At 55.0% G+C, this 15,088-nt stretch overlaps 3 protein-coding genes across 12 annotated transcripts in view; all 3 read left to right on the top strand.

Annotated features, from left to right (window-relative positions):
• The window catches only part of KMT2A (lysine methyltransferase 2A), an 87,913-nt gene extending 82,542 nt beyond the window's left edge, over positions 1-5,371 (top strand). For all 7 annotated transcript variants that reach the window (XM_038535993.1, XM_038535992.1, XM_038535989.1 and 4 more), the window contains one exon: positions 298-5,371. In XM_038535993.1, coding sequence (XP_038391921.1) covers positions 298-573 — 276 coding nt within the window. In that variant the 3' untranslated portion in view covers positions 574-5,371. The remainder of the gene's footprint in view (positions 1-297) is intronic.
• A 571-nt stretch (positions 5,372-5,942) lies between these two features.
• TTC36 (tetratricopeptide repeat domain 36) lies at positions 5,943-10,512 on the top strand. Its single transcript, XM_038535509.1, has 3 exons — positions 5,943-6,206; positions 7,555-7,743; positions 10,224-10,512. Exons 1-3 carry the CDS (start codon positions 5,954-5,956, stop codon positions 10,484-10,486), a joined length of 705 nt encoding a protein of 234 aa, XP_038391437.1. The 5' UTR covers positions 5,943-5,953; the 3' UTR covers positions 10,487-10,512.
• A 170-nt stretch (positions 10,513-10,682) lies between these two features.
• TMEM25 (transmembrane protein 25) lies at positions 10,683-14,351 on the top strand. Of its 4 annotated transcripts, XM_038535985.1 has the most exons (9): positions 10,683-10,729; positions 11,196-11,289; positions 11,504-11,815; positions 12,262-12,552; positions 12,759-12,890; positions 13,223-13,253; positions 13,410-13,510; positions 13,644-13,733; positions 13,881-14,351. In XM_038535985.1, the coding sequence occupies exons 2-9, from the start codon at positions 11,220-11,222 to the stop codon at positions 13,952-13,954; spliced, it is 1,101 nt and encodes a 366-aa protein (XP_038391913.1). In that variant the 5' UTR covers positions 10,683-10,729; positions 11,196-11,219; the 3' UTR covers positions 13,955-14,351. The 4 variants fall into 4 exon arrangements, with proteins under 4 accessions (XP_038391913.1, XP_038391915.1, XP_038391914.1 ...); XM_038535986.1 differs by lacking the exon at positions 10,683-10,729 and having other exon boundaries at positions 11,025-11,289; positions 13,647-13,733; XM_038535984.1 differs by lacking the exon at positions 10,683-10,729 and having other exon boundaries at positions 11,025-11,289.
• Positions 14,352-15,088: the final 737 nt, after the last annotated feature.

Here is a 15,088-nt window from a genome sequence, read left to right as displayed (position 1 = left end):
ACAGGGAAACTCTTTGAAAGTTTGTCTGAGTGGATCCCAGGATCAAAAGCACCTAATGACACAATGTTTTAGGTTTCTCTTTCCTGTGGAGACATTAAGAAACCTCTAGTCTAGTAGCTATAATGTAGGAATTTGCTACAGAAGCATCTTGAAAGATGGGAGAAATCTGGACATCTTACCGGAAGAAACTTTTTTTTCGTCCGCAGCTGTAGGCCACACCAGGAAAAGGATGGGCAATGCTCTCCAGCCCGAGCTGTGCTCAATAACAGGGGGTCTCCCTTTCTCCTTCACGTGTAGGGCATCGGTTGCTACATGTTCCGGATCGATGACTCGGAGGTGGTGGACGCCACCATGCACGGAAATGCGGCCCGCTTCATCAATCACTCCTGTGAGCCCAACTGCTACTCTCGGGTCATCAACATTGACGGGCAGAAGCACATCGTCATCTTCGCCATGCGCAAGATCTACCGCGGGGAAGAGCTCACCTACGACTATAAGTTCCCCATCGAGGATGCCAGCAACAAGCTCCCCTGCAACTGTGGTGCCAAGAAATGTCGGAAGTTCCTCAACTGAAGCTGCTCCTGTGCTCCTGTCCCCCAGCGTTGGAGTGCTAGGACCCAGGGCCACCCAAAGCACTGCTGAAGGCCTTTGCCAGCAGCCAGGGAGTGCCAGGATTGAGTGGGCACAGTTGAGGGGCCTCCGTGACGGCTGGGCCCCCTTGCGTCCCATATTCACATTATACATGTGATCACAGTCCTGGAGAGAGAGATGAGGTCTCGAAGAAAAGATCTGTGACCGGCTTCCTACTGGGGCCCCTCTGGTTGGATGCCGTTAAAGCATGGGAGATGGGGTCGCTAGCAGACTTGCCTGGAAGGAGCCTGTGGAGGGTTAGGTATGTTGGGAGCTTGGGCCTGAGTGTCTCCATCCTCACCTTGGCCCTTTCCCAAGCACTATACGCGAGGGGTCAGCCAGGGCCCCGGATACAGAGTTGGTTGGATACCTGATAGTTCGCCAGCCGGCCCAGCCTGTAGCCACCATCTGTTGAACAAACAGAGAAGGTCTGGTGGTTTCCCTACTATCCTCCTGCTTGAGAGTTCACTTATGGCTGGGAGACAGGATTCTGAGCACCTTTGGTGTCAAAAGGCTGTCTTGGGGTTGTGCCAATTAATCACCAAACACGGAGCCTGTGGGCTTTAGGTGGGAGTGTTACCCCCATGAGCCTTATCTCAGCCAATTACCTTTCTTGACAATAGGAGCGGTGTCCCTCTCATTCCTCCTCCTCCTCCCTCCACTTTCTTCGTTCCCCCTGTTTCATCCCACTGCTTTCCCGTTCTTTCTGGGTGGTAGAGGGGAGTGACTCCCTGCGCAAGGACACTCCCGGTCGGGCATCGTATATGCCCACAAGACGATCCCTGAGCCTGTAAGCACTCCCAGTGGGGAAGTGGACAGGAGCCATTGGCCATAACCAGACAGAATTTGGAGTTTTCATAAAGCTCCATGGAGAGTTTTAAAGAAATATATGTAGCATGATTTTTTAGAAGCAGAAGATTATTTAAATAGGATCTGAATCATGCAACAACCAGAGTATCACAACCAGGATGACCCCTGGGTCCCATTCCTAGGACATGGTAACTTTATTTTTCCCCTTGTTAAGACATAGGAAGACTTAATTTTTAAACGGTCGGTGTCCAGTTGAAGGCAGAACACTAATCAGATTTCAAGGCCCAAAACCTGGGAACTAGACCACCTTGTACCGAGGGACCTCGGCCACCTGGCAAAATTCACAGATGAAGTAAATTAAATGACACTACTGCCCTGATTACTCCTTAGGATGTGGTCAAAACAGCATCAAATGTTTCTTCTCTTCCTTTCCCCAAGACGGTGTCCTGAACCTGTTAAATTAAGTCATTGGATTTTACTCTGTTCTGTTTACAGTTTACTATTTAAGGTTTTATAAATGTAAATATATTTTGTATATTTTTCTATGAGAAGCACTTCATAGGGAGAAGCACTTATGACAAGGCTATTTTTTAAACCGCGGTATTATCCTAATTTAAAAGAAGATCGGTTTTTAATAATTTTTTATTTTCATAGGATGAAGTTAGAGAAAAATATTCAGCTGTACACACAAAGTCTGGTTTTTCCTGCCCAACTTCCCCCTGGAAGGTGTACTTTTGTTGTTTAATGTGTAGCTTGTTTGTGCCCTGTTGACATAAACGTGTCCTGGGTTTGCTCTTTGACAATAAACGGACAAGGAAGGTCACCCTACGCCATCGGGCCGCTCCCCTCCTCCCCGTGTTGAAGCTCCTCAAGAGGCTGTGGTAGTATCCTGACACAGCAGTGTCCCTGTCCTTTCCTGCACTCTCTCCATCCCTCCAGGGATTAGCTCGGAGTGGTGAGCGGTGTGGCTCCCTTTCCCCCATCTTGCCCTACTTCCGAGATCACAACCCAGTTGAATGGCAACCTGACATTTACCATCTGCCTCATCGGTCACCTCATCCCCTTTCCCTCTGCCCACCGAGTCCTCATACCTGCAAAGAACCCACGGATTCCCCTGTGCCCTCTTTTGGGGCAGCCCGTTGAAACTGAAGCACAGTCTGACCACTCACGATAAAGCAGATCCTCCTCTGCCTTTTCGGCCACTGGGTTTCAGAGCAGTGTAGTCCAGTAGAGGGCGGGGCGCCCTTCCCTCCGGCCAGAAGCCCAATCCCACGGAAGTCTAGCAAAGCAATACGACTCAGCCCTGCGCTCTCTGCCCCAGGACTCATGGCTCTGCTGTGCCTTCCACCCTGGGCTTCCTGTTCTTCCGTGACCTTAAGAACTGTGTCTGGTGGCTTTGCTGGAACATTGTCACTGTTTTCGCTGTCGTGCAGGGAGCCCAGCACTGTGGCCAGGATGGCAGAGACTTCCTTGTCACCATGGAGAAGTGCCAGCAGGGGCCTGGGGAAAAACACTCTACCCAGACCTCGCCTCCCTCCTCCTTTGCCCGTGAACAAGATACTGTGGCCCTAGGGGTTCCACTAGTGTCTGGTTTCCTTTATTATTGCACTGTGTGAGGTTTTTTTGTAAATCCTTTTATTCCTTTTTTTTTTTTTTTTAAAAGAAAAAAAACCTTAAGCTGCATTTGTTACTGAAATGATAATGCACTGATGGGTCATGAATTCACCTTGAGAAAGACCCAAAGGCCAGTCAGGGGGTGGGGGAAACTCAGCTAAATAGACCTAGTTACTGCCCTGCTAGGCCATGCTGTACTGTGAGCCCCCTCCTCATTCTCTTTCTACCAGTCCCGACCCCTGAGGCCAGGGGAGGGACCTACATCTCTCCTTCTCTTGCCAGCTGCAGATGGTTTGCCTTGCCTTTTCACTCCCTAACTGTCAACCATAGAAACTGAGTAACTCCTCTTCTAGCTCAGCCTTGAGTCCATTGCCAAAACTCAGCATACCTGCCAGCAACTTGGGGAAATAAGCTGTTTCCCTACAAGAGGGAAAGAAGGCAAAACACACACACACACACACACACACACACACACACACACCAAAAACAAACCGGCATATCTGTCTCTAAAAACACCTGAGTTTGTTTTGAAAGTGACCAAGGGAATCTCCGCACAAAAAGTGCAGACCGAGGAACTGTGGTGGGTCATTCCCAGGAATCCCCCCAAGGGGCATCCCGAATCCCTAAGGAGTAACAGCTGCAAGCCTGGTCAGTTCTCAGTGAGAGAGCCCGCTCACTTAGAGCTTTGCTGCTAGAACCTGTTGTGGCTGCATTTCCTGGTGGCCAGTGACAACTGTGTAACCAGAACAGCTGCATGGCGCTGACCCTACGGCCGGAACCTGGTCCCTGGGCTCCCTCTGTTCCCGTCCACCACCTCCAGCACAGCCCCTCCGGTTTTTAGACCAATCACCAGAATTAAGGGGGAAGCCCTGGCAGCTATATATATACACATTTTCAACCAGACTCCTTTGCCGGGGTATAGTCCACCACCCCGCTTGCCTCTGTCAAACCACACCCCCCTTTCCCCCGGCCAATGCAGTGAGCACCATGCAGCTCCTTTGATTTAAAATCTACAACAACATTAAAAAAAAAAAAAAAAAAAAAAAAAAAAAACCACAAAAAAAAAAACAAAAAAAAATCTTTTAATGAATGTATCTTTCTAAAGGACTGACGTTCAATCAAATATCTGAAAAGACTAAAGGTCAAAACCTTATCAGATGTTAACTTTTAAGTTTGATTTGGGATTTTTTTTTTAACTAGAAATCAAGTTTGGGGGTTTTGTGGGGTCTTTTGGTTTTTTTTTTCTTTTTAAAGGAAAAGCGGGTCATTGCAAAGGGCTGGGTGTAATTTTATGTTTCATTTCCTTCATTTTAAAGCAATACAAGGTTATTTGAGCAGATGGTTTTTGTGCCGAATCATGAATACACCAGTCAAGTCTCACACTCTGAAAACTTTCAACTTTGTTTCGTTTTGTTTTGGTTTTCAAATAAATATAAATATGATATATATAGGAACTAATAGAGTAATGCACCATGTAACAAAGCCTAGTTCAGTCCATGGCTTTTAATTCTCTTAACACTATAGATAAGGATTGTGTTACAGTTGCTAGTAGTGGCAGGAAAATGTCAGTCTGGCACCCCTCTGATCCCCCGGAGTTGAGGGGACACCCAAACCACAGAGGGGGGCGGTGAAGCAGTCCGTTCCTAGGATCAGAGAGGAACGCAGACACGGTGTCACCCGGATTTTTTCTGCCCATGAATGTCCCAGTCCGTACCTGTACGCCTTGTTTTCTCTATTTTTGGTTATGAATGTTGGGGTTACCACCTGCATTTAGGGGGAAATTGTGTTCTGTGCTTTCTTGGTATCTTGTTTCCGAGGTACTCTAGTTCTGTCTTTCCAACCAAGAAAATAGACTTGTGGTGTTTCTTTCATTGAACTTTTAACAGTCTCTTTAGTAAATACAGGTAGTTGAATAATTGTTTCAAAAGCTCAACAGATGACAAGCTTCTTTTCTAGAAATAAGACATTTCTTGACAACTTTATCATGTATAACAGATCTTTTGGGTTTGTTTGTTTTTTTTTTCCTTGTGTTCTTCCAAGCTTCTGGTTAGAGAAAAAGAGAAAAAAAAAAAAAAAAGGAAAAAAAATGTGTCTAAAGTCCATCAGTGTTAACTCCCTGTGACAGGGATGAAGGAAAATACTTTAATAGTTCAAAAAATAATAATGCTGAAAGCTCTCTACGAAAGACTGAATGTAAAAGTAAAAAGTGTACATAGTTGTAAAAAAAAAAGGAGTTTTTAAACATGTTTATTTTCTATGCACTTTTTTTTATTTAAGTGATAGTTTAATTAATAAACATGTCAAGTTTATTGCTGCACATGATCGAGCTTTCTTTTGGCTTTGGGTGGGATGGAGGAGGGGGGGAGGGGAGAGCAGCAGCAAGTGGCCTGTGACCTGATTTGCAAAGTACCTGCGACTCTTCTCTTCTTTTAAAGCTAACTTGTTAAATTACCCTGCCCTGCCTTCCTCTGGCCCCACTCCACACTGATTGTCCGAACTGTGTTTTCTAACCCTACTCATCAGTGGTGTGTGTTCAGGACCCAATTACTCCTGGATATGGAAAAGGAGTCAAGAGGACAATGAAAGAGCTTTACCTCTCATAAGCCGCCGCCCCCCCCCCCCCCCGGCCTTTTTTTAAAATCCATGGGCGGTCAAGAGGGCTTCCAAGGATTTTCTCTTGGTCTATGAACATATTAAAACGCAATCATTTCAGAAAGAACCTGAGCAGCACCCTCTCTGCTTCATTCCACCTTACGGCAGAAATTGGATTCATTTACTCTGTTCCCCTAAGACTTGGGGTGGGGGTGGGAAGGCAGTTGAGCACTATTTGTAAATATTCTGCAAGCCAGGGTTGCTAACCCCAGGCCAAATGAGGTTGAGTTTACAGTACAGCTCAGGAATGGAAGACACTCCTCACAGGGACGAGCCTCAAACAGAACCTTGCCCTCTAGATCAGCTGGCTGCGAGGCTCAGCCCCCCTCCGTCCTCCCTTCACTCTCCTGAGTCACCTTCTGGGATTTGGGAGTTGAGCACCATGGGGACTCCAAATGACCAGGCAGTGTTGCGGGCCATCTTCAACCCCGACACCCCGTTTGGAGACCTTGTTGGGTTGGACGTGGAAGAGGAGGTAGAGAAGGAAGAAGTAGATGAAGGTGAGTTTGACCTTGGACTAGAGCGTGCCACGCTGGCCGGCCTCACCAGGGCAGCAGAGGACGGTGGTCTCGCAAGACCCCTTGTTCCATGACCCTTGGGTGATGATGAGGTTGGAATGCCAGAGGTCCGCATGCACTTACTGCGCTGGTGGAGGCTTGGCAAGCATCTCTGCCCAAAGGAGAAAGTCACGGTTTGTCCTTCAGGCCTCATACTTCTGAACTTGACCTCACCACGTAACTCAGCCCATAATCCCAGCTCAGCTGTGCTGGGGGGAAGGGGCGGTGGGGTGGGGGGGTAGGAAATGCTCAACTCACATCTTTGTTCCAACAGGGCCTTTCTCAACACAGAGAATGGAAGGGCATGGGTGGCTCAGTTGAAGGGTACTGACCTCAACACAAACCTCAGCAAGCCCAACACTGAGCTAAGCCCTCCACAGAGGGAATGCACCCACCGGCCCTTCCTTCAGCCTCTAATGGGGCCTTACACCCCCACCTGGAGTTTCTTTTTTTTTTTTTTTTTTTTTTTGGGAGTTTCTTTTTTTAATGAGGCCTTCTACCCCCACCTGGAGTTTTTTGGTTTTATTTTTTAAGATTTTTAGAATTTATTCATGAGAGAGGCAGAAGGGAGAAGCAGGCTCCCTGTGGGGAGCCCGATGCAGGACTCGATCCCAGGACCCCAGGATCACGGCCTGAGCTGAAGGCAGCCCCTCAACCACTAAGCCACCTAGGTGCCCTGGTTTTGTTCTTTAATTAAGTAAGCTCTGTGCCCAACATGGGGCTTGAGCTCAGGACCCTGAGATCAGGAGTTGCCTGCTCTTCAGCCTGAGTCGGCCAGGCGCCAACCCCCACCCCCACCCCCATCAGGACTTTTGATGACCTTTGTTTCTAAAGGAGAGAAGCCTCGGTCTCACTGAAACTGCGGTCTGAAAAGCTGAGGGATACGTCCCACGTGATTTTCACGACCCGCGGGCCTTGGCGGTCTCCGTGTTGGAGGCGGTGTAGTAGAACAAAGTGGGGACAGTCCAAAGAGCCAGAAAGACCTGGGTTCAAGTCCCAGCTGGGCGATTTAGGGTCCGTGTGACCTTGAGCTAAGGAGTCGGGGCTTCATTCCCGTGGCAATGAGCAGCCGAAGCCCCTTTCCCGGGTCCCTTCAGAACGTAGACACGCCTGCGACCTCGGCCACCTCGGCTCCCGGGCCATGACCCGGCCTCTGACTCCTGCAGTGACCTACACCCCGGCCCGGCCCGGCCGGCTCCGGCTCAGGCCGCAGCTTTCCGAAGCCCAGCGTGGCTTTTGCTCCTTGCTCCCACCTGCACACCGTCCCCTCCCTGCTCTCTCCCTGACACAGATGAGGTTTTTCCTCGAGCGCAGCTGGAGCAGTCCAAGGCCCTGGAGCTCCAGGGGGTGATGGCGGCGGAGGCCGGCCACCTCAGCACGGCCCTGGAGAGGTTTGGCCAAGCCATTGACCTGCTGCCCCAGAGGGCCTCCGCCTACAACAACCGGGCCCAGGCCCGCCGGCTGCAAGGAGACGTGGCAGGTGAGGGGAGATGCCCTGGCGCTTCCGCGGAGGGGCCCTGGAGGCCACAGACCAGAGAGCCAGGGCTTGTGGGGCTGGGGAGCCACGAACCTGTCCTGGAACCTCTGTTCTGACTTGAGAGATCTTACGGGCCCTGCTTATCTCTCGAGCCAATTGTCAAAGTCAGAAGAGACTGCATTCCACTGGTTTATTTAGCAAACATTTAATGAGAGTCTCCTACTGTAGCAGTGGGCTGGGCATTGGGACAAACCTGCCAGACGGACTGCTTACAGCAACGACTACGTGCCAGGACTCCGGCACTTGCCATGTAAGCTCTAGTAACTCATTTAATCCTCACCACAACCCCAGAAGGTTGTGCTATCGTTACCTCCACTTTACAGCTGAAGACACTGGAGCCGAGCTGGGGTTTGAACCAGGTGGGCAGGGCTCCAGAGTCGGTGCTTCTCAAGCTCGCAGTCCAGGGGGTAGGACAGACACATAGCTCTGATTTTGTGTCTAATGAGCTGGGTGGGGTCAGCAGGGTATCTGCCCCTGAGGAGTAGAGGTTTTATTTATTTATTTTTATTTATTTATTCAGGAGAGACACAGAGAAAGAGGCAGAGACATAGGCAGAGGGAGAAGGAGCCCGATGAGGGACTCAATCCCAGGACCCCGGGATCATGCCCTGAGCCAAAGGCAGATGCTCAACAACTGAGTCACCCAGGTTCCCCAGAGGTGGCTTTTTTTTTTTTTTTTTCAGATTTTATTCATTTATTCATGAGAGACACAGAGAGAGAGAGACACAGGCAGAGGGAGAAGCAGGCTCCACCTATGGAGCCCGACATGGGACTTGACCCCGGGTCTCCAGGATCACACCCGGGGCTGAAGGTGGCGCTAAACCACTGAGCCACCCGGGCTGCCCAGAGGTGGAGGTAGCTGGATGGAGGGGGTGGGGGACAGTACAGCCTGTAGAGACCCAGAAGGAATGAAAAGGTACAGGGAACTCCAGATCTCCAGACTGGCTGGAATGGGGAATGGTGGGAGGGTAGAGTCTGGAGAAGTAAATAAGGGTCTGATGGTGAAGGACTGGGGGTGAGAGGCACAGGTTGCACTGTGTCTTGAAAATATGGGGAATCATCAGAGGATTTCAACTGGGGACTGACTGGATCAAAGCTGCTGCACTTGGGTTACACTATAATGGGGACAATGGGACAGAGAAGGCCATGCTGGAGACCAGAGGGTGATCAAGTGCTCCTGAGGCCAGGAATACCAGTCCCAGGGAGTTTGGACTCCACTCTGGGAACAGTGGGGAACCAAGGGTCCCTTTCCCAGGCTTTGTTACCTGGGTTGTGCAGGGCAGGGCAGGGCTGGGCCAGGCTGTAAAAACAGCCAGGGACTGTCCAAAGACCTAAATCTGGGATCCCCGGGTGGCTCAGTGGTTTAGCGCCTGCCTTCTACCCAGGGCCTGATCCTGGGGTCCCAGGATCGAGTCCCACATCGGGCTCCCTGCATGGAGCCCGCTTCTCCCTCTGCCTGTGCCTCTGCCTCCCTCTGTGTGTCTCTCATGAGTAAATAAATAAATAAAATCTTAAAACAACAACAACAACAACAACAACAAAAAACAAAGACCAGAATCCCAGAGAGAAACAGAAGTGATGCTGCCTGGAAAAGGCTTTTGATTCCTCCAGATGAGCTCCTTGGAAGGAAACCCAGAAACACTGTGATCAAAGAGCTTCTTAGTTATCTAGAATGGCCTGGGGAGCATAGCCCCTGCTGGGTTCTGGGATCAAAACACACAGAAACAGGACAGAGATGGGCCTCTCTGTAGGATGATGCAGGAGCTCCTCGAGCACCCTGACAGCCCTGTAGACGAGAGAGAGAGCATGAGTGAACTGAGGCAGAGCCCAGAAACATTCCAGCTGGGCGCTAAAGTGCTACCAGCCGGCTGCCTGACGTTGCGCTGAGTTCTAAGGCCTACTCCAAGTATCTTGTATGACAATGATAAACATGAAAATGTCCAGGGCCAGCTCTGGTTTCCAAGATCTCCTTTCATGAAAATACAGAATAACGAAGATCCAGGAGATAAAGAATGAGGAAAGGCAGTCAGCGGGAAGAACAGGTTTACAGCGTACAATGAATACGAGAAATGCCTTCAGAACGAAAATTAAGAGAAATGAATTTGATGGTCTTTCTAAGAAATGGTTATCAGTACAGGGCAGTTTTTTCAGACTCAGATTCAGAGTCAGTCACTCGGCGCAGGGTAGACGCTTAACAGCAAACGAGTGGAATAAACGGCCAGGCCCCCGCACCTCCGTGTTTGGGTGTAAAAGGGGGGTCAGTGCCCTCTGCCACTGGAGACTGCGGGGCAGCCCGGGGCGAGTCCTGCCAAGCTGTCCAGGCCGCCGTGCGTGCGGTGAGAGTCGCGATCCCCAAGCGGAGGGGCGAGAGCAAGGGCAGGTGGCTGGGCCCTGACCCCCCGCCGTCCGTCCGTCCGTCCGCAGGCGCCCTGGAGGACCTGGAGCGCGCCGTGGCGCTGAGCGGAGGCCGGGGCCGCGCCGCCCGCCAGGGCTTCGTGCAGCGCGGGCTCCTGGCGCGGCTGCAGGGCCGGGACGACGACGCCCGCGGGGACTTCGAGCGGGCGGCGCGTCTGGGCAGCTCGTTCGCGCGGCGCCAGCTGGTGCTGCTCAACCCCTACGCCGCGCTGTGCAACCGCATGCTGGCCGACGTGATGAAGCAGCTGCACGGGCCCCGCAACGGCCGCTGAGCCGCGCCAATAAAGCTGCCGCCTGCCCCCGACTCTCCCGTGTCTGCGTGCGGCCGCCCGCGCCCCCGCGGCAGCCCACCCCGCGGGCCGCCGCGCTCGGGATGGGGGCGGGGCCGGGGCGGGCCGGGGCGGGGCGGGCGGGCGGGCTCGGGCGCTGATTGGTCCCGCCTGGCACCGCCCCGCCGACTGCGGCGCCCCGCAGACCTGAGCAGCCGCTCGTGCGGAGCGCGGGGCGGGCGCCAGGTGAGCCCCCGGGGGGGCGGGGGCGGGGGCGGGGCTCCCGCGCGACCCCCGCAGCCCGGACGCCCCGCTGCGCCCCGGCTCCGCCTAGTCCTCGGGGGTGGAAGGCGGGCGCGGGGCGACAGATGGCGGGGGGAAGGGGCGAGGGGGAGACGGCCGGGAGGACGGTCCCCTGGGGGGAGGGGCACGCGCCGCGGGCCCGCGTGTGCGCATGCGTGTGGGGCCCGGCGCGGGCGGGCGCCCGTGGGTCCCGGGAGGCGCGGTGTTCTCGGCCCGCCTGGCGGGCGGCTCCGGGCGGGCGGGCTCCGGCCCCGCGGCTGCGCTCCCGGCGCCCTCGCCGCTGCGGGCAGTGCCCGTGTGTGTGGGTGCACGGTTTGTATTTGTTCCCGGAGAGCACAACCCCGGAGGACCTCCCGAGCCCGCCCGCGTCCCCCGGCTGACCTCGAGGCCCGCCCCCTTCTCTCGGCAGCCTGCGGCGTAGGCCGGAGCCGCCATGGCGCCGCCCCCAGGCCCGGCTGCCCTCCCGCGCTCGCTGCTGCTCCTGCCAGCCCTTCTGAGCTCAGGTACCCCCCCCGTTCACCCCCTGGCCCGGCGCTGCCGGGGCCAAGCCCCCCTGTCTCCGCGCACCCGGCCCCGGAGCACCGGGTTCCCCGCACCCACCCAAGGTCCGGCCGGTCCCCAGTGAGCGAACCCAGGTGCTCCTGCGGCCCTTGGCCCGCTGCCCAGGCCCCGGCTCCGCCCCTCCCCCGCTCTCCCAGAACCCCTGCTGTGTTCCAGGTTGGGGGGAATTGGCACCGCAAATTGATGGTCAGACCTGGGCCGAGCGGGCTCTCCGGGAGAATGAGCAGCACGCCTTCACCTGCCGCGTGGCAGGGGGTTCTGGAACCCCGCGATTGGCCTGGTACCTGGACGGACAGCTGCAGGAGGCCGGCACCTCCAGACTGCTGAGCGTTGGCGGGGAGGCCTTCTCGGGAGGCACCAGCACCTTCACTGTTACTGCCCAGAGGGCCCAGCATGAGCTTAACTGCTCCTTGCAGGACCCCGGCAGTGGCCGGTCAGCCAACGCTTCTGTCATCCTCAATGTGCAATGTGAGTGCCCCTGAGGTGGGCAGGGGCAGGGGTTCTCTGCCCAGGGACCCCCAGCAGCCACCAGGCAGGTGGCCTGATAGACCAGTTGACTAACACTTAAACGCTTTGCAAATACTGGCGCACGTTATCCTCAAGACAATCCTATGAGGTGATTACGATTGTTGGTTCCATTTTACAAACAAGAACGGAGCCACAGATTGGTTAAGTACTGTCTGCAGTCCTACAGCTAGGAAGCAGAGCCAGGATTCAAATCCAAACGTTTTGGTTCTGGTGTTGATACTGTTAGTCACTATGAGATGCTGCGTCTCCAGGAGACCCAGCTGTCCTGTTTCCCAGTGCCCCCTTGAGGAGAGGTCCAGGCTCCGGGCTCCCTTCTGGGTTTGGGAAGAAAGGGCAAGGAGTAGGAGGGGTGTGGTGAGAATCTGTTGGCTTCTGCTTTGCACCAGTTAAACCAGAGATTGCCCAGGTCGGGGCCAAATACCAGGATAGTCAGGGCCCAGGCCTCCTGGTTGTCCTTTTTGCCCTGGTGCGTGCCAACCCACCTGCCAATGTGACCTGGATCGACCAGGATGGGCCAGTGACCGTCAACACTTCCGACTTCCTGGTGCTGGATGCCCAGAACTACCCTTGGCTCACCAACCACACCGTGCAGCTGCAGCTCCGCAGCCTGGCACACAACCTCTCCGTGGTGGCCACCAACGACGTGGGTGTCACCAGCGCCTCGCTTCCCGCCCCGGGTGAGCACTGCCAGCAGCTGGCCCAGCAAAGCCTCAGGTGGGTGCAGGATCACAGTACCGAAATGAAAAGACTGGTTGCCCTTTGGGTGAGTCTTGCGAGTGAGCAGTGCCGACCGCTTTGGGCAAGGAAGACAGAGTAGTCCCTGTGGCATCTCAGAGTTGGGGGGCCCTGCCCACTGAGAACCTAACCAGAGGACAACTTGCAGGGCTTCTGGCCACCCGAGTGGAAGTGCCACTGCTGGGCATCATCATGGCCGGAGGGCTTGCCCTGGGCGCCCTGGTGGGGTTCAGCACACTGGTGGCCTGCCTGGTCTGCAGGAAAGAGAAGAAGACCAAAGGTAGGGCCAAGGCAGGGGTGGAGTGGGGGGGTGGGGAGCGAGGGTGGCAGAGCAGCAGGGGCAGGGGAGGGAGGGGCAGCAAGGACAGCACACAGGGCTATGGCACAACAAGCCATCTCTGACAAGTGCCAGGTCTTCTCGGGCATGTCCCCGGGGGGAACCAGATGCGGCTCGGGCAGCGGGGCTGGGCACTGGGAACCCCATCTGTCCCAGAGCCAGAGCTGGGCGTTGGAGGGATCCCTTGCCTGAGGGCCGTGGGTCTGAAAGGGCAGAGGGGCAGAGCCCAGTGTGGGCGGGCTCCCTGAGAAAGTGTGTGGTTTCTTTTCCCCTAGGCCCTTCCCGGCGCCCGTCTCTGATCTCTAGGTAACTGTTCCCCTGGCTGGCTGGCTGGCTGGGCCGACCCGGCATGCAGCATGGGGACACTGGAAACCAGGGGACTCCCTAGTTCTGGACTGGGCCCCAAAGCAGACATCTGTGCCTGCCGGAGCTGGGGCCTATCCCAGGCTGTCTGCCCTGTAGTGACTCCAACAACCTGAAACTCAACAACGTGCGCCTGCCCCGGGAGAACATGTCCCTCCCGTCCAACCTCCAGCTCAACGACCTCACTCCGGATTCCAGAGGTACGGCCGGCCTCTGTCTGCCCTGCCTTTATCTTCAGAGGTGCTTCGGAGGAAGAGAGACCTTGGTACTTGGGAGGGGCTCGGCCCCGTCAGGCAGCCCCTCATCCTGGGCACCACCCCCTCTGTCGCCCAGCAGGGAAACCAGCCGACCGGCAGATGGCTCAGAATAACAGCCGGCCAGAGCTGCTGGACCCGGAGCCCGGTGGCCTCCTCACCAGCCGAGGTACCGGGATGTGGGCCCTCGGCCCCGCTCTGCTCCCCAGCCTTTGCGCTTCTGCCAGAGGCCTCTGAGCCTCCAAGAGGCAGAGAGGGGTCTCCTGCCTTCTAGGCAGTGATGCTCACTGAGTCCCGGGCATCCTTGACCCTGCAGGTTTCATCCGGCTCCCGATGCTGGGCTATATCTATCGAGTGTCCAGTGTGAGCAGTGATGAGATCTGGCTCTGAGCAGGGTGAGATGGGGGGGTGCCCTCTTGGCTCCTGCCCCCCCCCTTCTCTAAGGCAACCCCTGCCTGGCCCTGTTGCCATTGTGAAGAGGTCATGCCACTCCTACTTTAGCTTGTCCTGGCTGGGGCGCCCTCTGTGTCATCCAAGTGGGACCTGACCCTCAGGGGCACAGGTGTCTTGGCAGAGCCACCAGCTGGACCTCAGCCTGTTGTTCTGACTCGGGTTGGGGGCCTTCACTGCTTGTGCCCCTGCGGATGGAGCTCTCTGTCCGCGTGTTTGCAGGTCCTCCAGCGTCTGGGTGTGGTGTGGCCCTGCTGGCCTGGGGCTGCTCTGTGCCACACACTGGTACTCTTAGCACTCTGCACAGCAGGCATGGGGCATGCCCAGATGGGGGACGGGGGTGGGGGGTGGGGGGGTGCCTGCACGTCTTCACTTGCTTCCCGTGCTATGCAGCTTTGTGCCCTCAGGGAAAATCTAGGACCCTGATAGCTGTATAGAATCAAACTGCCCTTTGCCCAGGAACCAAGGCCTGGCCCAGGGGCAGTGGCCAAGCACAAACTAGTCCCTTTTGCTGCATACCTCTCTGCCCTTCTCTGTCTCTGCCTCCTCTTGGGCATCACAGGTTAGATACTAGACCTTCTCCATTTCTTCACTGGGCACTAGACTTGCCCACTGGCCTAGCCCCCAGTGGTGTCAGTGCCTGGCATTAGCACAAGTCAGGAGAAAAAGAGGAAGGTGGGAAGGGCACCCAAGACAGCATGTAGCTATGCATCATTTTTTTACAGTGTTAGCACTTTAAGCACATCCCCTCGGGAGGGGGTGAGGGCCCAGGGCCCTCTCTGTGGCCTCCCCAAGTTTGGCCTTCCTATGATTCACTGTGAGTGCCCTGAACCCTGGGGTTGGCAGTTTCCCTCTCAACAAGTCTCCCCGACCATGGGTGCCCATGACCAGCCCTTGACTGTGACATGGGCAGGAAGCCGCTCTTCCTTCACCCTCTGCTCTTCAGGGGATGGTCAGAACGGCGTGTTATTTGACAGAACTAGAAGCTTTAGGGGAATGTGGAGAGAGGGGGACCACATACCTCCCAAACAATCTAAAAACTCTCTGGAAAGCAACATGGAAATGATAGCAAAT

This window comes from Canis lupus, chromosome 5 (assembly GCF_011100685.1).
Source record: "Canis lupus familiaris isolate Mischka breed German Shepherd chromosome 5, alternate assembly UU_Cfam_GSD_1.0, whole genome shotgun sequence".
NCBI classification, from domain to species: domain Eukaryota; kingdom Metazoa; phylum Chordata; class Mammalia; order Carnivora; family Canidae; genus Canis; species Canis lupus.
The sequence above is the reverse complement of the archived record's forward strand: the minus strand, read 5'-3'. Positions and strand labels throughout refer to the sequence as shown.